The following is a 21,292-nucleotide window of genomic DNA, read 5'->3' as shown; positions in this document are numbered from 1 at the left end:
TCTGATCTGGACTGAAGGACCCTAGGTGAACTAATGAACTGTTAGGACACCGCAGCTGAGGCCTCCCCGAGTGCGATGGCTCCTATGACCGGGCAGGTTCCTTGAGGGAGCCTGGGAACTTGCCTGTTGGCTGTTGAGAAGATAACAGGCACCTCCCTGGTGGCCCCGTGACTAAGGCTCCACCTCCCAAAGCATGGGGCCTGGGTTCGATCTCTGGTCGGGGAACTAGATCTCACATGCCACAACTAAGACCCAACGCAGCCAAATAAACAATATGAGAAATACATCCCTCCAGAAAACACATGTATATAAAAAAGATAACGGCTCCTGTGGGGCTCCTAAGCCAAAGCAGCCCCCACAACTACCGATGCGGGTGTCACCTCCTCGCCCCTGAGCAGTCACTTGGGGAAGAGAACGGCCCCTGAGCCGGTGTGCGGACGACTCCTGTGGGAGAAGTCACGAGGTGCAGTCATGCCGACCTGTGCTACGTCCCCCTAGGTGACTCCCACACGGGTGTGTCTCCCACGGTCTGCTGTGTCTGGATGTCTAGGGAAGCCTAACCAGACCCGGGCAGACGCTGCTTCTCCTCCTCACAGCCTCCTCCTCACCTGCTTCCAGACTTTCATCCCCCACAGACGGAAGAGGGGCACCCGTTCCGCATGAGGATGGTAGGCAGCCAGCCGGCCTGGCTTCCCGGGCCTCGACGCCACCCCCCTGCCACGGCTCCCCGGCTGACAGTCAGGATGAGACGGCATCTGCGTACTGGCTGCTGGACCCTCTTCCCACCGACCATTAAGACACTTGACCAAGATTTTTATAATCATTTAATGAATGTTCCAAACATACCCTTGGTGGGGCTACAGATGAGTTTCATGACGATGGAAGCTGATGTACATCCACACCCACCCAAACAGCCAAACTTAGCAGCAGTTTCCAGAAACCCGACACAAACCAGAAAGACCTCATGAGGAACAGGATGATCACTCAGCCAAAGAGGTTCTATGGGATCCTTACTCTCTCCTCCCCACTCAGGCCTTCTCCAGGGTATGGATGTTCAGGATGGGAGAAGAGGGTGGGGAGGCCCCATCGCACTTCTGCAAAGAGGCACTCTGAGAACCCCATCACCTCAGATGCAGTGAGATGACCCAGAGACAGAGGTCTGCTCAATAAATAAATAATTCCCAGAAGCCACCCGGGGGGGCTGGCAGGCCCAGGGTCTCCAAGCGAGTAGCCCCCACCCCAGGAGGCCTGACCAGGCTGCTCACTACGTGCTGCATACCAGCACATCTGCAAAGGGTCCCAGCAGGGTCTTGTTGAAGATACAGCGGATCCACACCAGGTAGGTAGTGAAGGGCTTGATGTTCTCCGTGAAGGTGTGGTTCTGCAAGGCCAGCATGTAAGGCACGTAGGTGTTCTCCCCCTGCTCCTGGAGCCACACCTCGTACTTCACCTCCCTCACCTTCAGGTACTTGAGGTTCCACGGGATCTGCCAGGAGACGGACAGGCGGGCCTCGGAGGCGCCCTGCACCGACGCCTGGCACCGGGCCTCCCGCACCTTGCCGGGATACAGGCTGACCGTCCACTTCTGCTTCCTTGGCCCTGGATGGCCCTTCACCATGCGCCGTATTGTTTGGATGAGCGATGGGATGTCCACCTTGGTGTCCTGGTAGATTCGGAAGAGCCACTCGGGGTTCCGGCAACAGAGGTGCCGGGGGACCTCCCGGCTTTGCAGGATCCGGGCCTGCTCGGCCCTGTCTAGGTGGGCGATGCCCCCCTGGTCCCAGGGCCGCTCAGGATGCGTGACCGTGTTCTCTGGCATCGTGTTCTGCCAGGCTATATACTGGAGGTCCATGCCGGGCAGTGTGGCCAGTGTCTTATAAGGGGTGTAGTGGTCAGGGTTGACAGCATAGGGGAAGAGCTCCACGACGGCTGCCCCGCGGGGCAGGAACAGGGCCGTGACCAGCTGGGCCCCGTGCATGCTGACCAGCATGGAGGCATTGCTGACCAGCCGCACCACGTCTGCAAAGGCGTGGTCTTCCAGGGACACCGTCACTGTCTTCATCTGGAACTCCTGGGCCAGGGCCAGCAGCAGCTCTGCCTCATTCAGGATGAGTCTGTTCTGGGTGCGGCTGAACACCAGGATGTACTCCTCGCCCAGGGGGGGCCCCGCCTGGCTCACGTTCAGCTTTTCCATCAGGAACCGCGCGAACTGTCGGATCTCGTTGCCGGAGACCAGGATGTTGGCCTTCGGGCCCTGGGGCTGGACGAAGCCGTACTGGTACCAGGTGGTGACCTTGGAGAGGCCCACAAAGGCATGGGAGAAACAGAGCAGCCGGCCCAGGGCCTTCAGCTGCTCCCGCAGGAGGGGCTGCTTGGGGCTGAGCAGCTTGTAGAGGTCGAAGTGGGCACCCTCTCCCCAGCCCTCCATGAAGAAGAGCCGGGCCTCGCGGGCCAGGCCGGGGAACTGCCGAAGGGTGTAGAAGAGGGGCAGCAGGTCGTCGTGGAAGACGTGCATCAGGTTGTCGGGGTTGAAGCGGTTGGCGATGAGGGCCACGTCCGGCACAAACACGGGCTTGGGCATGAAGCGCAGGGCGGCGGCCGGCAGCTCCACGAAGTTGAAGTACTGCGTGTTGTGGTCCTCCACGGTGGACAGGTCGAGCAGGGCCGGCTGGAAGCGCCGCGAGCCCAGGCTGGGCAGCATCACGGAGGCGTTGCCGTGGAAGAAGATGAACTCCTCCGCCTCGCTGGAGTAGCAGAGCCACTTGAAGCGGCAGAGGCGGTCGGTGTGCGTGCGGCCGGTGCACACCATGTGCGTGCCGCCCTCGGTCAGGATCTGCAGCGCCTTGGGGTAGTCGATCCGCAGCGCGGGGGCGGGGTCGGCGGCCCGGCGCCCGACTGCCAGCTCCTCCTCCAGGGAGGCCGCATGCTCACGCAGCCGCACGTGTTTCCAGAGCACGGCCGCCAGCACCGACACCAGCAGGGCGTTGAGCACGGCAGACAGGTGCATCCTAGCGCCGCCTGGGGCCCTAGGGAGACGACGGCCCCGGGGAAGCAGCTCGAGCCTGGCCAGCTTTACCCATCCCTGCGGGCTCCCGGAGGACCGGCAGAGGCCTGCGGGAGGAGAGAAGGAAAAGGAAAACGTGTCTGCATGGTGTGTCTCCAGTCACCCCGAGCACCCGCCCGGTGCCAGGCGCCGTGCTGGCCTCCGCTGCGGCACTGGATGCTTGCACCGTTTTGCACACTTGAAGATCTGTAGGCTAAACGTGCTTAGTCACTCAGTCGTGTCCGACTCTTTGTGACCCCATGGACTAGAGCCTGCCAGGCTCCTCAGTCCATGGGGATTCTGCAGGCAAGAATACTGGAGTGGGTTGCCATGCCCTCCTCCAGGGGAGCTTCCCACCCCCGGGGTGGAACCCAGGTCTCCTGCATTGCAGACGGATTCTTTACCATCTGAGCCACCAGGGAAGCCCAAGAAGACTGGAGTGGGTAGCCTATCGCTTTTCCAGGGGATCTTCCAAACCCAGGAATTGAACTAGGGTCTCCTGTATTGCAGGTGGATACAGGAATCCCCCTGGTAGGCTAGACCCTTGTTCTAAAATGTTCACCCACTTCCCTCCCCTGCTGCCTCCATGGGGAAGTACAGATCCCTGCGCCTGGCCACATAACTTGCTTTGGCCAATGAGGTGTCAACAGACAACATATTCAGGGGCTTGAAAGGTGCTTGTGTGACTGTCTTTGCCCTCTTTATACCTAGGATGTTGCTGTGAGAAGAATGTGATAGGCCGAACTTGCTGGTCCCGGGAGAGAGAGCTATGTGGGGAGCACAGCTGTTGCAGCCATGCCGGGTGTGGCTCGGCTGACCCCCAGATGTGTAAGTGAGCGAGGATCGTAAGAACCACCAGGCAAACCCACCCAAGCCCGGGCAACACAGAGACATCTGAGCTGAACAGATGCTTCTTATCATATGTCAATGAAATTCTGGAGCTGTTTGTTATGAAACACTGCTGCAAAGAAAGCTAACTGCTGCGTTGTAAGAAGCTGCGAGGAAAACCCCCATTAGGGGCCCAACCTCCCTGGTACTGCCAGGGAAGGACTCCACCTTACCATGGGCAGAAATGGGATGAGAGGCCTGTGAGCGCCGGGCCCAGGCTGCACACCAGGACCCCTGTTATGCCCCATCTGGGACACATGCACAGGGATTTCCTATTTGGCAATCATGCCTGCTGGTTTTTATGTCTCCATGAAAAGATGGGTAGAAACTTGCCCTTCACTGGTCCAGTAAGAGAACTGTGTCTGAGTCTTACCACTGACAAGGGTTCTGTATATGGAGGCAACACCTCTGAAAGGTTAAACTTCCTGTCCCACATACTCTTTGCCTACAGAGAAGCCTGGCTGGGCTGCAGGCATTTGCTCCCATTTCCCCCCGCTACTGGGAAGGGCATCATACCTGCTCTGAGGCCCAGGACTGTTCAGACAGCCGAAAAATGGGACTGTTCAGTCCTCATGGAAACAGCATGGGTGACGCCTGATACCAGCCACAGGGTGAGAAGAGTGGCGCCTGCTTAGCTGGCTTCTGACTGCGCCTGCAGTCAGCCCTGTTCATCTCCAGGGCAGGGCCTCTAAGAGCCCAGAAACCCTGCAGCCGAGAAATCTGCGGAAGCATCAGTGTTTCTCAGTCTTTTCAAGGCCATGTACCCACTAATAATAAAGAAAACCTCTTTCATGCCTCAAACTGATCCGTAAAGTGCAGCAACATCTTCTGCCAAGAATCTCTCATGCACAAGACTCTTCTATAATATCTGCTCCCCAAGACAACAGGATTTCATCAACTTCTACTTCTTTAATTTTTTTTACTTTTTGGCCATGTCATGCAGCATGCAGGATCTATCTAACCTGTGCCCTCTGCAGTGGATGTGTGGAATTATAACTTTTGGATTGCCAGGGAAGTCCAACTTCTACTTTTTCTGAAGTTAGTATTTTATATTTATATCTGTATATGCAAAATAATAATGTTGCATATACTTTTCCAAATATATGTGTCCCCATCTAGAAATTCTCCACCCAGCCTCACCAGCCAAGAACTACTTTGCTATTAGGTTGAACCATGTTAAGTTGCTGATACTTGACAATTTCTGACCAGTGTCCCATGGTCCTGCCACTATCCTTACCACCACTGTGGTATATATATACAAAGATAGATAGATAGATAGACTGTACTATCAAGGCTGCTCGAGACAGAAAACCTATGTACCCAGTGAAACATGACTGCAGCTGGAGTTTTGACATCTCTAGGAAGTAAAAAGAGAAACCAGGAGTCAGAAAGAGGCCAAGAGGACAGACAGTTAACTCATCCTTGGCATGGGGAGAGGAAAAGGATTGAGGAAGTAAAGGCAAGGACAAGAGGAGTTTAAGAAGATAATGCAAAGTCGGGGAAGGCAAGGTGTCTCACCGGGGGTTGGTGAGACCATCCTGAGAGCCTCAGCTCAGATCTGGGCCAGGGAGCTGAAAAGAGAGTCATGACTGAATGACAGGTGGCAACTCCAGCAGGAAGAACAGCTGGGACGCATGTATCTTTCCAAACACGTGGGACTCCTGGCTCTGGCCAGTGGGGGAGGGGGATGAGCACAGTCAGCACTCGGATTTTGATTTCTAAACAGCATTCTTCACTAAAAGGAACCAGGGCTCCTTGGAGAAATAACTGCTTCCAGGGCCGGGAAAGGAAAATTACAGGATGAGCTTAGAATACCTTATAGTGCCAGAATGTAAGGACGTTCTCAAAAAAAATGATGGGAACATGTCCAAAAGACCCAGGATCCAAACTGAAGGAACTCCCAATGGCTGAATCTGGGACAATCTGAGTAACAAAGTTAAAAAGCAATAGTAATGGATTATATAACCCATAGAATAAAATACCCATGAGTCAATATTGATATGAATAGATAATTGAATAAATAGGGGAGAAGACACAGATCTTACATTAGAATGCCAATTAATAAATGTAGACACAATAATGGAAATAAAACATCACCAGTTGGCAAATATCATAGCAGTATCTGTTTCAGGCAAGATTCACTGATGGATGCTAAAATTAGGGGCTGAAAGTATGGTGAGAAACAGGAAATCTGCACCGTCTCTAAGCATCTCCCTATGAGATACATATTAATCACAAAAGTAAAAACAGACATTTTACAGCAGAGAAGCTTGGCAGACATCGTCTGAACCAAATAATCACCATTAACATCACCAATAATAACAATACTGACTCTGTGTACCCCTTAATATAATGCGCTGAGGAGGGTACCTCATTTCTGGAGCCTTCCTGCCCCAAATAACATAACTTCAATCTGTATTTCTAAATGCGGAAAACTTGGCTCTAGTTCCCGTTCTGGCTCTGAAGATGGTCTGTTAATTTTAGTTAATATTAATTTTAGTTAATACTAAGATTAGTTAATGTTAGTTAGCTGTTAAGATTAGTTAACAAAGAAAACATAAAACCCAAGTTGAAAGATATACAAAATACCTGATCAGGACCCCTGCAAGAGTTAACAGTCATAGAAGAGAGGGGAAGACTGAGGGGGTCCCAGACTGGAGGAGAGTGAGGAGACGTGTGGGCTCCTGGGCCAGAAGAAGGACATCAACAGGACAACTAGCAGAATCTGAGTAAGGTTCATGGTTCAGCGTCAGAGACGTGTTCATTCCCTAGTTTTGACAATCACACCGTGGCTGTGTAAGAGGTTAACATCGGGGGAAGCTGAGTGAGGTGTTTTGTAACTTTTCTGTAAGTCTCAAACTATTTCAAAATAAAAAGTTATTAAAAATTAGATAATAAACAAGAGAAGTGAGTTGAAGGTCACTCAGTTGTGTCCAACTCTTTGTGACCTTGTGGACTATACAGTCCACGGAATTCTCCAGGCCAGAATACTGGAGTGGGTAGCCTTTCCCTTCTTCAGGGGATCTTCCCAACCCAGGGATTGAACCCAAGTCTCCAGCATTGCAGGCTGATTCTTTACCAGCTGAGCCACAAGGGAAGCCTAAGAATACTGGAGGGGTTAGCCTATCCCTTCTCCAGCGGATATTCCCAACCCAGGAATTGAACCAGGGTCCCCTGCATTGCAGGTGGATTCTTTACCAATGGAGCTATCAGGGTAGCCCAGAAACAAGAGAACATAAGTATTTATATGTAAAACAACAAGCATGTGGTTTGTTCTAAAATACTCCAGCAAAAAAGGCATGGAGACAGGTGAAACACGGATATTGGTAGTTAAAGATGATGATGGGGTCTTCTTTTGCTTCTCTTTTGAGTTTGTCTGACTTTTTGCGTAGTAAAAGTTTAAAATGAAACCATAACATAAAGAATAAAATAAAATCACTATTACAAAATGACAGAATACTGGAAAGTGGGTGAGTAATAAATTAATACTCAAAAAGCTGTGTCTGGCGAGACGGGAGGCAGATGGGTGTAGCACAAGCTGATGCATGTTTTGCCGATCACAGACAAGAACAGCTTCCAACAGCAGCTAAAGCCAAAACAGACACACCCAGGGAATATCAGAAAGCAAGACTCCCAGGAAATGAGGAAAGTAAGACCACCTCCAAGCTGAGCAGGCAGCATGGCCCCCGGGTACTCACAGCGTCTCTGGTGAGCATTCTGCTTCCTGGCCCTCCCCTGCAGGAAAAGGCAGGCTTGGCAGCGGGTGGGGATGTGGGGAAGGGGCCACGGGCAGGAAGGAGGACAAGGGGGCTGTGTGTGCCACAGCCAATCCCAGTCAAGTCACTGAGCTTGGGGGCCTTGGGGCAAAGCTTATGGGAACCAGCAAACACAGGGCCTTGTGGGGCTAAAAGGCAACCAGGCAGAGACCACCCCAGAGCCTGGGGAGTGGGAAGGACTGTTTCTAATCAGATGCTACGTCCTCCACCCACCCTCAGGCCCTGCCCACAATGGTACTGACCGAAGGCAGGACAAATACAGAGTGGCCTACGTGGACCTCTCATGGACACGTCAGGCTTTCCCGTGAGAGACCTTTCCGAGAAGGAAAATGGGGTGGAAGGTTTGCTGGGAATGGACAGGACATTTTCTGATAAGTAGTGTGGTGGATAAAGCATGGAGCCCTGAGGGTCAGACTGCCTAAGTTTTTACCACTTTACCAGTTACAGGCCAGGCGGCTTGCACCAACACCTGATGGGGTCAGTCACGTAAACCCCCCAATCCCATCCTCCCCAGGTGAGACGGCCCTGAGCCATACTCTCCACGGGCTCCCAGAGTTCCCTAACAGATGAAGTGGATTACAGAGCTGCCCGCAGTGGGAACTGGCCTCCTCCCCTGCCCTGTCTCTCTTCCCCACTCCCCTGTTCATGCATGCTGCGATCAAGCGCAAATAATCTACCTGCACTTGAATCCCTGTCTGAGGATCTGCTTCTGGGGAATGTTAATTAACACAGAATACTATTGCATTTTGCCCCTGTGGAGACAGATGGAGGGCCGCCCTTGCATTTTTCCCTGCTGTGAAACAGCCGCAGTGTGGTAGCGAGAATGCCAACAAGAACTAGGGCCATCGCTGCTCACTGTAAAGTCCTCGCAGCCTGTCCCCCAGGCTCCCCCGTCTGTCCACTCTCCGCTGCACGGCAGCAGCCTGCAAACGCCAGAGCAGAAGGATCGGGCAAAACCCTCAGAAATGTTTTCAAAAGAGAACAGATGGAGGCAAAAGGGACATTAATCAGATCCCTGATTCTAAAGAAGCCAAGGTTCTCCCCAGTCCTGTCTGCTGGCTGGGAGATATAGCTTTTCCAGATCGTACAGGCTGCTGGAAGAGGAGGGCAGGGTCGCTGTGGCCTTCCCCCGTGGAGTCCTGTTACAGAGGCAAATAAAAGAGGCCTGAGTTGGCCTCCAAGACACCTTCTCTGATTGCGGGGCAGAGGGCTGACTAGAGCTGAGTTGTTTGGAAATAAATTTGAATGGAAGAGACAGTCCTTCTTGGACTTTTAAGGTGTGCTAAAGAAGACTCTTGAGAGTCCGTTGGACTGCAAGGAGATCAAACCAGTCAATCCTAATGGAAATCAACCCTAAACACTCACTGGAAGGGCTGACGCTGCAGCTGCAATACTTTGGCCACCTGATGTGAACAGCCGACTCACTGGAAAAGACCCTCATGCTAGGAAAAATTGAAGGCAAAAAGGAGAAGAGGGTGGCAGAGCATCAGATAGCTGGATAGCATCATTGAGTCAATGGACATTAACTTGGGCAAACTCCGGAAGATAGTGAGGGACAGGGAGGCTTGGGAGTGCTGCATTCAATGGGGTTGCAAAGAGTCAGACATGACTTAGCGACTGAACAACAACACAACAAATCCATAGCTTGGATGGTGTTGTCTTCAGCACACCTGTCTAGGCTGGGGGTCCCGGGAGGGAAAGAGCCTGTCACTGATGAGCAGACCACTCTTGTCTCAAGTCACCTGTCAAGTCACTCCGTCCCCCAGAAAGCCTGCCCTGGAGCAGTGGACCGTCTCTGAGAAGAGGTGAGGGGCAAGGGGAGAAGGCAGGGGAGGACAGCCCTGCTAAGACAGAACAAGGCCTCAAGCTTACAAAGGGCCCTTGCCCAGAGCACTCGTCTTCCAGCAAGGGGGCAAGCTCTGAGAAGATCCCCAGAGGAAACCCCTCCTGAAGCCTGGAGGCGGGGCCATGGTGGAAAGCTGCGCCCTTGAATCATTCAAGAGGCAGGTCCTTAGACTCCTTCCTTCACTCTCCTGACGACAGGCTCAGTCAGATGTGGGCAGGCCCGGCCCTGAGCTGACGTAACTACCTGTGTGGCACAGCCGACACCCGAGCAGGCCGGCCGCCGGCCGCTGCGCTCCTCTCTTGGGGCAGCACTGGGGGGGGGCCTCCTCTCCCTCGGGCACTGCATTTAGGACCAGCGGGTATGCGGCACCAAGAGTCTAGTGGCTCAGCCAGGACCAAGAATGATATGCAGCAAGAACGTTTTTCAATGGTAGGTTTTCAGTGTTCGAATATTTTCACCAAAAATATATCAAGTTGGGTAGATATAAGACGTTTACCTAATTTTTTTTCTTTAATTTTGCTGACAAGTCAATCACTAGAAGAATAGATTCAAACTAAAAAAAGAAAAAAGAAAAATAAAATACTTTTCAAAAGAAAGGGAGTAAAAAAGAAATGAAATTTAAAACATGCTGAAAACAGCCCTCTAGAAACTGAGGCAGACAGAGGACACCGCCAATTCACCCCCACCAAACTGCTTCCCTCAGTTCCTGGACCAGATAAGGATTATCAGATTCTTAGAGACGGTGTGATCCCACCTCTCCGGGATCCCACCTCTCCGGGAAGCGCTGCGGGAAGGTGCTGGTGCCCCTGCCACGCCTGCAGACACAGTGAGACCTGGAGGGTCCCTACTACGGGGGCTCCCAGCCAAGGCTGCTCACCTAGCCCTGGGTGCCGCTCCACTCCTGGGGGCCCTGCCCGGCTCCAGACCCGGGCACAGAAAAGCCGTTCACAAGGGTCCTGGCATCTGATAAGGACTAAGCGCCCCAGAAATTCCAGGCCTGGAGCAGAGGGCGCAAATTCACAGGCTTACTGAGGCCAAGAACCAATGGTCTCTGGGCAGTGTGCCCCGAGACCAAACACCCAGATTAAAGTTCAAGCTGACGGGGGCCTGGCAGTACACTGGCCTGGCGGTACCTGTCGTATTAGTCCGCTCCAGCTGCCATAACCAAGTACTGCAGATTGGGTGATCTAAACAACAGACACTTCTCTTCACACAGTTCTTGAGGCTAGAAGTCCCAGATCAAGGGGTCAACACGTTTGGTTTCTCCTCAGGCCTCTCTCCCGGGCTTGCAGATGGCGACCTTCTCACTGTGTCCTCAGGTGACCTCCTGTGTGCACTGAGGGGAGAGAGGTCTCTGGTGTCTCTCCTTGTTAGTGGGACACCAGTCCCATTAGATTAAGGCCCCACCCTTCTGACCATGCTCCTCTGTCCATGGAATCCCTCAGGCAAGAAAACTGGAATGGGTTGCCATTGCCTTTTCCAGGGGATCTTCCCGAGCCAAGGATCGAACCTGGGTCTCAAACATTGCAGGCAGATTCTTTACCGTCTGACCTACCTTAATTACCTCCATAAAGGTCCTATCTCTAAATACAGTCACACTGGGGGTCAGGGCTTTGATTATGAATTTCCAAGGACACAATTCAGTCCGTAATACTACTTTTCTGGTCTTCTAGAAAAGCCAGAAATCCATTTAAAATGGGAAATGTCCTAGTCTGTAATTTCTGGCCACTATTCCACTTGAGTGAAGATGACAGACAGGTCCAAGGACTGGGGTTGTTGGCCTTGTTGCCGGTATAACGAGCCCCAGGATGTAAGCTCTGGTCTTAAATAAGCCCTCTGCTGCTGACCTGGCCAGCTGTACTGGGTTCCCAACTGCCAGGACCAGCCACTGGTCACTGGTCACTCTCCCAGGAGCAGGGCCAGGAGGCTAGGACTGCCAGCACCCACCAGACCCAGGCTCAGAAGACTGGCAGAGCCAGGCCAAGACAACGGCTGGCGATAGTGTCTAAAGAAGATTTTCTATTAATAGTACAACAATTTTAACAGGTTGTTCATACCCTCAATTGAAAGATCAGAGAGTTCTTGTCAATTATTGAAAAGTATGCTTTTACCCTAAATGCAGCCTGAATCACTGGTGCTGAACAATGGAAGCTTCTGTCCCGCACAGATGCATCTCACACATCGCCAGGTCGTGAACAGCACACAAGTCCCAAAAACTCAAACGCCCTCAGAGTGAGCTCTCCCTGCTCCTTCCCCCTCCTAGTTATGGTTACCAGAAGCAGAACGTGGAACTGCTACTCCTCACATCATGTTTATGTGGGGTCCAAACTTAGATCTCCATCAATGCTACGGACAAACCTGAACAAACACTGATAAGACATCAGGGTTTCTGCCAAAAGCATTGACATTTTGGCCAAACGTTGGCAGCCTCTGAGTACTCCTTGTAAAACCTAATATTTAAGTGATCGGGCATCTTTAACATTTAGTTACAAGTTCACATGCTTTGACCAAAAACTAAACATGGATAATAACTCCTCGGTTTAGTATAAAGAGTAAAGAAAGGCAAAGATGCCGCTGTTCACCCTCTATCAACAGCTAAACACAGTGACTTTTCATTCTTATTAATAAAACAGGACGGAACTCCCAGGGTGGACCGGTGGAGCTGTGGGTGGAGCAAGAGAGTTCCAGTCTGTGTTGCTCTGGCACGACGGGCAAAGGCAAGCTTTGCCGAGGACGGCCAAGGCCCCACGGCACTCAGCGCAGGCGGGGCAGCTGAACAGGTGGAGGTGAGTCCCACCTACCGCCAACACAGGGACCCTTGCTCGAACAACTTGCTGTGACACCATCCGGCTTTTGCTTCGCACCCACGGGTCACTTGCAAGTTAGAGCCCCCTGTGTTGGCCCTTTCTGGCATAAGAGGGATGAAACAGGAATGTCACCAACAGGGATGAAGCAGGAAGAGAGAATCGAGTGGGTGGCTGCTGCGATGCTCAGAGCATGCCCGCACGGCTGACTGCATCAAGAGGGTCAGAAGGCCACGCGCTACAAGCGGCGTAAAACGTCCACCGAGGAGGAGGGAGAAGCGCGCGTGACAGGACATGGTCCTGGCTGGACCTGAGGCTATCCACGGAAGCAACCTGAAGGGTGGGGGAGTTTTGAGCAAGGTTTCAAAGGTGTTTTTGTGGTCATGGGGGTTAACATGACTGCCCCGTTAGGTGTCCACACTTCCCTGCTGGCAATGACTACAGCAAACCTCCGTCCACAGCAGACACCGCTGCGCCCAGGTCTCACATCTGCCCACCAGCAAGCCATGAGGTCACTCAGCTGTGGGCTCCTCTCCCACCCCAGGGAGGCCCGAAGCCACATGCAGCTGAAAGGGCAGTGTGTTACAGACAGGCACGGAGTGGGCAGCGTCAGGAGACGTGCGTTTCACCAGCGGAGCCCCCCGGGCGCAAGTGATCACTTGTGAGGCCGCTGCAGGGGGAACCCAGGTGGTGTCGAGGTCACAGCAGTCCCTGCCAAACACTAGGGGAGCCTGGAGCCCAGCGTGAGCGAGCGATAAGGAGGCGAGAGGCCTCAGCGAGGGTTCTCCTTTGGCCTCATCACCAAGACGTCACCCTCATCTCCTTCCTTGCATCATTACCACCACCACCACATCAGAGCCGACATCTACTGGCCAATCATGAGGTGTCGGGTTCTCCACTTTACATGATGATCTTCATTTTATAGATGGTAGAACCGAAGCCCAGAGACCTGCCCAACATCACGCAGGAAGCAGCGATGAGACTAATGAAGGCGGGCTGGCTACAACATCATCTCTGTTACCTGCTTTCATTACCTGCTTTCCTTCTTTTTATCTGGAAATAATCCCAGACTTATTAAAAAAAAAAAACAAAAAACTGTGTGTATAGTACAAAGAACTCTCCTACATCCTTACCCTTACCAACAACTGCTAATCTGACACATTCATTTTACCATTTTCTCTTTTTCTGAACCTTTTAAAAATAAGCCAGAGACATCTTGCCCCTTTAGTCCCTGCCACTTCATCATCTGTCTCTTAAGAATGAGAACATTCTCTCGTATTACACAAAATTGGGAATTAATATTGATACAATACTGTTAGTAATTCGTGGTCTCCATACTGTGGCCCACAATCCAAGCCAAGGCAGAGCCTGGCGGCCAGGCAGCATGTCTCACTCAGCTCCCCTAATCTGGAGAGCCTCTCAGACTTTCATGGCCTCTACAGTTTTTAACAGAGTCGGATACTTTCTGGTATGTTCAATTTGGGCTTGTTTGGTGTTTCTTCATGATTAGACTTTAAATATACACCTTTGGCAGGAATCAAAGTCTATGCGCCTAATTGTTGATATGAAACTATTCTATACACGTGCTTCTGGGATTCTCCCAGTGGGGCAGCCAGGATCAGGAAAGATGCAGAAACCCCATTCTGTGTAGGATGCAAGGAGGAGTAGGGCCCTCTTCCTCGGGGAAAAGAAGCCCCTGAACCTTGGGCGATCTTCAAACGCTGAGGGGCAGAGCAGGAAGAGTGAGGCTGCTGCAGAGGGGGGCTGCACCCCTCTTTAACAGAGTGGTCACACATGCATGCTGGTGACACATGCCACCCAGGCTGAAGAATGGACATGTGGTCCCAGCTGCCACTCTGCCCCTAGCATGGCTGCGAGGGCCACCAGGGCCCTGAAGTAAGGCCTGCAGAAGGAAGTCACGGGGGATTTCAGCATGGGAGACAGGAAGAGGACTTCTCTAAGGCTTAGAGCTGTTCTAACACAGAGGAATCAGCGACTGTAGTGAGCCCCTGCCCTGCCAGGAAGCAGTCTGGAAAATCAAGGTCAACCTGTGAGGTGGACACGGGGTCCCCCAAGGCAGTCTTAGCATCACCCGGGATGTGAGAAATGCAAAATCTGGGGCCCCTCCAGACCTGCTAAACCAGAATCCCTGAGGGAACCCAGGAACCCATGTTTTTAATAAAGCTTCCAGGTGACTCTAGTGTGAACTCAATTTCAGGAAGACCTCTGAGATTTCTGTAACATTCCACAATTCTGCAATCCCAGCTTCTAAATACCCAGCAGGGCATTTCTGTCCAACCCAGGGTAAACCACCAAGGAGAGCCCTCCTCCTCACAGAGGCTAGTAAATCCTTTCCCCAGCCTCTGCGAAATGATGCATACGCCTATGTTCCCGGGGCTGACTGAGAAGGCTGCCCTACTCTAAGCCCCACTTTGAGAAAAGTTTCCCCAGCTCACACCTTCCCACACAAGCCACATCACTTATAATGCTGAGTGGCAAAACAAAACCAAACCAGCCCAGTTCTCTAGGCCACAGCTAAATCTATGAGAGAGAAGGCTAGGCCTAAAGCAGCCACCACTGGAGATGCCCGAGAAGTCAGATCAGGCGGTGGTGCTTGTATCAGATGCCCACACCTGCAGGCCCACAGGGAGAAGGTCAGTCTCCTGAGAAATGGATTCCTGAAGGGAGCAAGGCTGGACTGCTTCTCTGGCTCCTAACAGTGGCCACTGTCACTCCTCTTGGGAGCTCTGGGACCCAGCCTCACCCTGATAACTCCTGAAGTCCCCCAGGATGTGCCATGATTCCTGCCACAAACCCCCACTACTGAAGGTCCCCAGGGTGTTCTTTGTCACCGGGTGTGTCTAAAACAACCGGACCCAAAGGTCTGTTCTGGGAACAACAGTGACAGTGGCAATGCAGCAGACCAGATCCCCAACCCCTCCCTGAAGCCTAGCCCAGGGCTGAGTACCCACTGCCCAGCCAGGAAAGGGCCCTCTGTTATGCTTTTCAAAGTGGAGAAAAGAGACAACTCTTAGCATTAAGACTGTACTGATGGGACTTCCCTGGTGGTACAGGGGATAAGAATCTGCCTGCCAACGCAGGGGTCACGGGTTTGATCCCTGGTCCAGGAAGATCCCAGATGCCACGGAGCAATTAAGCCCATGTGCCTCAGCTACTGAGTCTGTGTTCTAGGGCCTTTGAACTGCAACTACGAGCCCACATGCCGCAAGTACTAAAGCCTGCATGACAAGAGAAGAAACCACAATTAGAACCCACAACGAAGAATAGCCCCCACTCGCCACAATCAGAGAAAGCCTGCACAAAGCAATGAAGTCCTGGTGCAGACAAAAATAAAATTAACTTTTTTTAAATTAAAAAAAAAAAAAAAGATTACTGATGGTAGTCACCACCGGCAGAGTGAAAGGTGTGGTTTCCTGACAGACCCTGGGTCCTGAGTATGTAGGTGAGGACCTGGGAAACCAAACAACATGGCAAGACTGGGACTTCCCTGCTGGTCCAGTGGCTAAGACTCTGCACGCCCCATGCAGAGGGCCCGGGTTCAATCCCTGGTCAGGGAACTAGATCCCACAAGCCTAACTCCTAAAACTAGGGAGTCCACACACTGCAATGAAGACCTGCTACAGCCAAATAAATAAATAAAACATGGAAGGCTTGATGGCTCTTCTGAAACACGTCAGGAAGAGCATACTGGCCTCTGGACAGGGGGTGGAGGTTAATCTACCACCATCTTGCTTCATGTGCACCTACTATGTGCCGGTCATGTTCTAAGCCCTTTCTCTGCCCACTTCCACTCAAGCCTCAGTGCAAAAGCCCTCTAATGCAAGTACTCGTATTATCTCCATTTTCTTTTAATATGAAAACCTAGAGCTTAGTGGGGTTAAGTACTTTCCTCTAGGTCCTGCAGCTCAAGCAGAAGCACCAGAATTCAAGCCTGTGCCTGACTCTGGGGTTCTCAGTAATTCAGACTCAGAGGCACAGTCGGTGATGGAAAAGCAGGAAAGACCGCAGAGCTGTGAGTTCTCCTCATGTAAGGGCAGAGCAGCTGTGGACGGCTCTGGAAACAAAGACCCACAGGCCCTCAACTGTAACTTAGCAACACAAGGCTTCTTGTGTGTAACTGTTCCCCACCCAGCCAGGCAAGTAGCTCAGGGAGCTGTGGTCATTCTCTCACCCGGAGGGAGGTGTGGGGCGCACAGTGGGGTGACAATTATCCCACCCACCCTGGTGGCTGTGCGAACAGGTTTAACCCACATATTTAGAATGACAACACCAATACTTTGTAGGGCTGCAAGAGCCCTTAGAAATTATTTGCTCCAACTCTTTATAAAGGTTTTGAGGGGCAGTGGGAGCTCTCACAAGCTGCCGAGATGAAAGCAGTGGGGCTGGCTTTCCTCAAACCCACAACTCACAGGCGAACTCCCTCGCCAAAGCAGAGGTCAGGCCCAGAAGAAGCACACGCCTCTGGGATTCTTCCCAGCTTCTAGACAAGATCACTTCTCCAAACCAGGCTTCTGGGTCTCACCCAGATTACACCCTTCCCTGGCCCTGTGGTCCATGATGAGAGCCTCTAGGGCCCAAAGGGCCCTTCGGCTGCCTCTTGCTAACGCTTCACCCTCCAGCCTCGGCAAACCTCAGACACAGACAGGAAGCACCCTCAGCCAGGCTGCAGGCTCCTGCCTCTTCTCCAAGCGGCCTGAGGCTACCTGCTGTAACACTGGAGGCTGCCCCAGGTCAAAGGCGGGCTTCTAGAACCATGAAGACCCCAAGCAGCAGGGGAGGGGAAGTAAAGGGCAGCAGTTTCGGAGTGAGATGCCAAGATGTGAGCTCTGGTACTGACGCTCAGCAGCTGCATCATCGTACACCAATTGTTCTTTTAAATTTTTTCCCTACACAAAAAGGTGTACATAATTAACATACACAACATGCTAAGGATGGCGATAAGTAGATACCCAGGAAACCATCACCATAATTTATGCCATAACCTATCCATCACCTCCGAAAGTTTCCTCTGTCCCCTCATTTACTAGTTTTTGTGATAAGAACACTTAACATAAGCTCTACCCTCAAAGCAAAATCTGAAGCATATACTACAGTATCGTGAACTGCAGGCTCACAGCTGTATGCCATGCAGCAGGGCTCTCAGAACTCGGCCATCTCGTCTACCTGAAACTTTACACCCTCTCACTGATACCATCTGGTTTTCCCTCCCTACAACCCCTGGCAACCACCATTCCACGCTCTGCTTCTGTAAGTCTGACTATTCTATATTCATCCTTTAAGTGGTATCATGTAGCTATTTGTTCTTCTGTGTCCGCCTGGGCCAATTCTTAAACCCTGCAAGCCTCCATTTCCTAGTCTGAAAAACAGACAATTATATCGACTTCATAGGGTGGTTTTGTGAATTCAAAGAGAACTCAGGCAAAGCACAGTGCCTGACAATTATTTTTATATAATTATTGTTAACCATAACAATGCCATAACTTCCATTCACTGGCACTGACTCCAGGCCAAGAACAATGCTCAGTGCCTGACAAGAATTCTCTCATTTGTTCCCTGTTACAAATCTATAACAGGTGTTACAGGTGTTATAACAGGTGTGACCAATCTCATTCCACGTTTGAGGACGTCTGCTCAGAACTGTTCGGAGAACTGTCAGTGTCTCACAGCTATCAAGTGGTAAGACTGGGATTCAAACCCAAGTTTGGTTTCAAAGCCTATGGTGACATTTTTGGGCTCTGCCTTTCATGTTCATGATTTTATCCAATTAAAAAATCTACTAGATGATAGGCCTGGGGGAAGAGCATCCATTGACAACCAACTGAGAATAATGAGGACATTCGGGGATTGGAGCATTTGATAATTTAATTTTCTGGTCAGCTCAGTATTCACTAGAAGCCTATGTTATTGCTAAGTATTTTCAAAACAAGGCTCAGAGCAAGAACTTGCCAACCAGAAGGTCAGTTTGAAAAATGCTCTGACACCTGCCACATCAAGGCCACCAGGATACACACCAGGCTACAGTGTGGGGGAACTGTACTTGCAGTCACCAGCACCCCATCCTCCTCTTTGCTGAGGATCCCCACTCTGCTTCTCCTCGCCCTCCCAGGGCCCAAGACTCAGGATCTGATGTGCTGTCCATCCCTGGGGAAGAGGGGACTCCCTTGTGCTCCTTCCTGGCTCTGCTGGCAAGTGGGACTCAGATTTCTCATTTGTAATGTGAAGGATGAGCTGGGGAATAGATCTCCAAGATCCAAGAGAGTCAGAGTGGGCAGCTAATTCCAGTGATACAGACCTCGGTTCCAATCTCACCGCTAACATTTTCTGTTTGCTAGCAATCGCAAATGCTAATATTTGCTGCACATTCACTGTGCACCAGACACTGGGCTTCCAACTTGCACAGCATTATTTTATTTAATCCTCACAGCAACCCCATCTTGCAAAGAAATAAGAGGTTCAGAGAGGATAAGTGACTTCCTCAAGGGCGCACACTTAGTAAATGAGAGCCAAAATTTGAATGCCCTGCACATGTAGCACAACATATATGGTAAATGAACCCTGTTCTGTCTGTGCTCTGAGCCACCAAATCCTATGAGATAGCTCACCCCATAACCATGCCCATGCCATTCTCAATTCCTCCAAAAGTAGGTTCTGAGACTTGGCAGGCATAAAGAAAGGCAACTCTAGCTGCCCACCACTCTAGCAGGACTCTGGCCTGAGAGCCCTTGACCTTAGCAGAGGATATCCATCAGGAGAGGGACCCCTACAAACAAGTTGGGGCCTGAAGCCCATTGTGTCCCTACTTCTGAGGCTATCTCTGCACCGTCAAGCAGCCGATGCCAGGCTGTCATCACCAGACACACAGTGGGCACCGTGCTGAACCCCCAAGGAGCCCAGGGGTCACTTGTGGACTGTCGTGGTACTGCCTTCACTGGGAGCTTGGCAGGCCCCCTCCGCGCTTCTCGCCTGGCTCCCGGCCACCCGCGCCTCATGCGCACCATCTCCCAAGCAGAAGGGCGTGGGAACCGGCTGCCGGTGCCAGCCCTGAGCAAAGGTCTGTAGCTGACACGCCGGGGCCCGCGGTACCTGGACCTCGAGGGTCCACCTCCCCTCACCCTCGCCACCTCCCGCGCCTCCTTCGGCCCCGAGCCACATTACTCCTCCCAGCCGCAAACCCCCCTCCGCTCCTCTCCACCCCTCCGGGGGAGGTCGCAGGGCAGCTCCTTCAATTCCAAACGCAGCCGCGTCGCGGAACCCTTGCCCGCCGCGAGCGCGCGCACCTCACCTGCACCCTACAGCCCGGGCTCCACGGGGCTGAAGCTTCCAGGCCGGCCCTCCGCGGAGCTGGCTTTGGCCGAACCCGTGCCCGCCGCTGCCCCAGACGCCTGCTCGGAGCCGTGGAGGCCCAGGAAGGGAGCGCAGGCTTCTGCGCGCCGTCTGGTCCGTCACCGCCGCCCAGCTCGCAGGTGCCCTACGTGCGCCTGCCCAGCTGGCGAGCCCCTCGCGTCAGCTGTGCACGTGCGCAGGCTCGCCGGTTCCGCCGCCTCAGCCCGAGGCCGGACCTCTTCCTTGGCTCGCGGAATTCTGGGAATTGCAGTTTGCGTCCGATGGGTGCCGGCTCCTTCGACCCGGGGGATCCTGGGAGTTGTAGTTTGCTCCCGGAGAAGTGCAGGTGCGCTTCGTGTTGTTCAGTGGTAAGTCGTGTCCGACTCTTTGTGACCCCACGGACCCCAGGCTCCTCTGTCCATGACGTTCTCCAGGCAAGAATACAGGAGTGGGCTGCCATTTCCTTCTCCTGGTCGCTTGCTGTTAAGTTTATACAATTATGGGAGGCCGGATAATAAACTAAAATAACCGACAAGCAATTGTCATTTATCAAATCAAAATAATACGTTCACATGCTTTTAAAAAATATATAATACTGGGGGAGGGGGCGGTTTTCAGGTGCTCAGCTCAGTCGGTCCGAAGCTTTGCGACCCCATGGACTGCAGCACGCCAAGCTTCCCTGTCCATCACCAACTCCCAGAGCCTGCTCAAACTCATGTCCATCGAGTCGGTGATACCATCCAACCATCTCATCCTCTGTTGTCCCCGTCTCCTCCTGTCTTCAGTCTTTCCCAGCATCAGGTAAAGAACCCGCCTGCCAATTCAGGAGACAAAAGAGACGCGGATTCGATCCCTGGGTCGGGAAGATCCCCTGGAGAAGGGCATGGCAACCTACTTCAGTATTCTTGCCTGGAGAATCCCATGGACAGAGGAGCCTGGCGGGCTATAGACCATGGAGTTTCAAAGATCTGGACACAGCATGCACACACACTGCGGGGGACTTAGATACAAAAGCACCTTTCCTCTGCTCCAATCCCCCACCCCTACTCTATCCCATCCCACAGACCTGCTCCTTAAGGACAACCATTCCTCACTTGGATGGCTGCTGCATATGACATTTACTGACGACTGACTGTGGTAGTGATTAAACAAATCTACACGTGATAAAACGACACAAACTATACACAACTTTATACCAATGTCAAAACTTGGTTTGGATATTGTACTGTAATTATGTAAAATGTAGCCATTGGGGGAATGAATCTGTAATTATTTCAAAATTAAACAGTGCAATGGTTAATAGTCAGCTGCCTATTGCTCTGGCTAAGCCATGAGAAAATCACCATGGGAAAAGAATAAAAGCAAAATATAGCAATACAGCATAACCCAAATAAAAGTACATTGGGTTGATCAGTTGGGGTTGTCATGCCCTGCTAAGCTAAGGAAAAACATAGTGTGGACCTTGGAACGCCGGGTCAGCGCAAGTTTAGAACACTGCTGTCCACACACTAAGATGTTTTCCCAAGGCACATGCAGGCCTATGACCTTCAGCTAGGTGATAGTCCTTGTAAAAGAAAATAACAAAGCTAGT

General features: G+C 52.0%; 1 protein-coding gene across 1 annotated transcript; it reads right to left on the bottom strand.

Annotated features, from left to right (window-relative positions):
- Positions 1-811: 811 nt before the first annotated feature.
- Positions 812-19,938, bottom strand: POMGNT2 (protein O-linked mannose N-acetylglucosaminyltransferase 2 (beta 1,4-)). The gene is made up of 2 exons (XM_065933132.1): positions 19,661-19,938; positions 812-3,111 (listed from the first exon to the last, which is right to left on the bottom strand). Exon 2 carries the CDS (start codon positions 3,005-3,007, stop codon positions 1,265-1,267), a length of 1,743 nt encoding a protein of 580 aa, XP_065789204.1. The 5' UTR covers positions 3,008-3,111; positions 19,661-19,938; the 3' UTR covers positions 812-1,264.
- Between the last annotated feature and the right edge of the window lie 1,354 nt (positions 19,939-21,292).

Source organism: Muntiacus reevesi, chromosome 4 (assembly GCF_963930625.1).
Source record: "Muntiacus reevesi chromosome 4, mMunRee1.1, whole genome shotgun sequence".
Taxonomy (NCBI): domain Eukaryota; kingdom Metazoa; phylum Chordata; class Mammalia; order Artiodactyla; family Cervidae; genus Muntiacus; species Muntiacus reevesi.
The sequence above is the reverse complement of the archived record's forward strand: the minus strand, read 5'-3'. Positions and strand labels throughout refer to the sequence as shown.

Bases quoted from the DNA above. Each gene is read 5' to 3' on its own strand.
- POMGNT2 (XM_065933132.1), bottom strand. From the start codon at position 3,007: ATGCACCTGTCTGCCGTGCTCAACGCCCTGCTGGTGTCGGTGCTGGCG.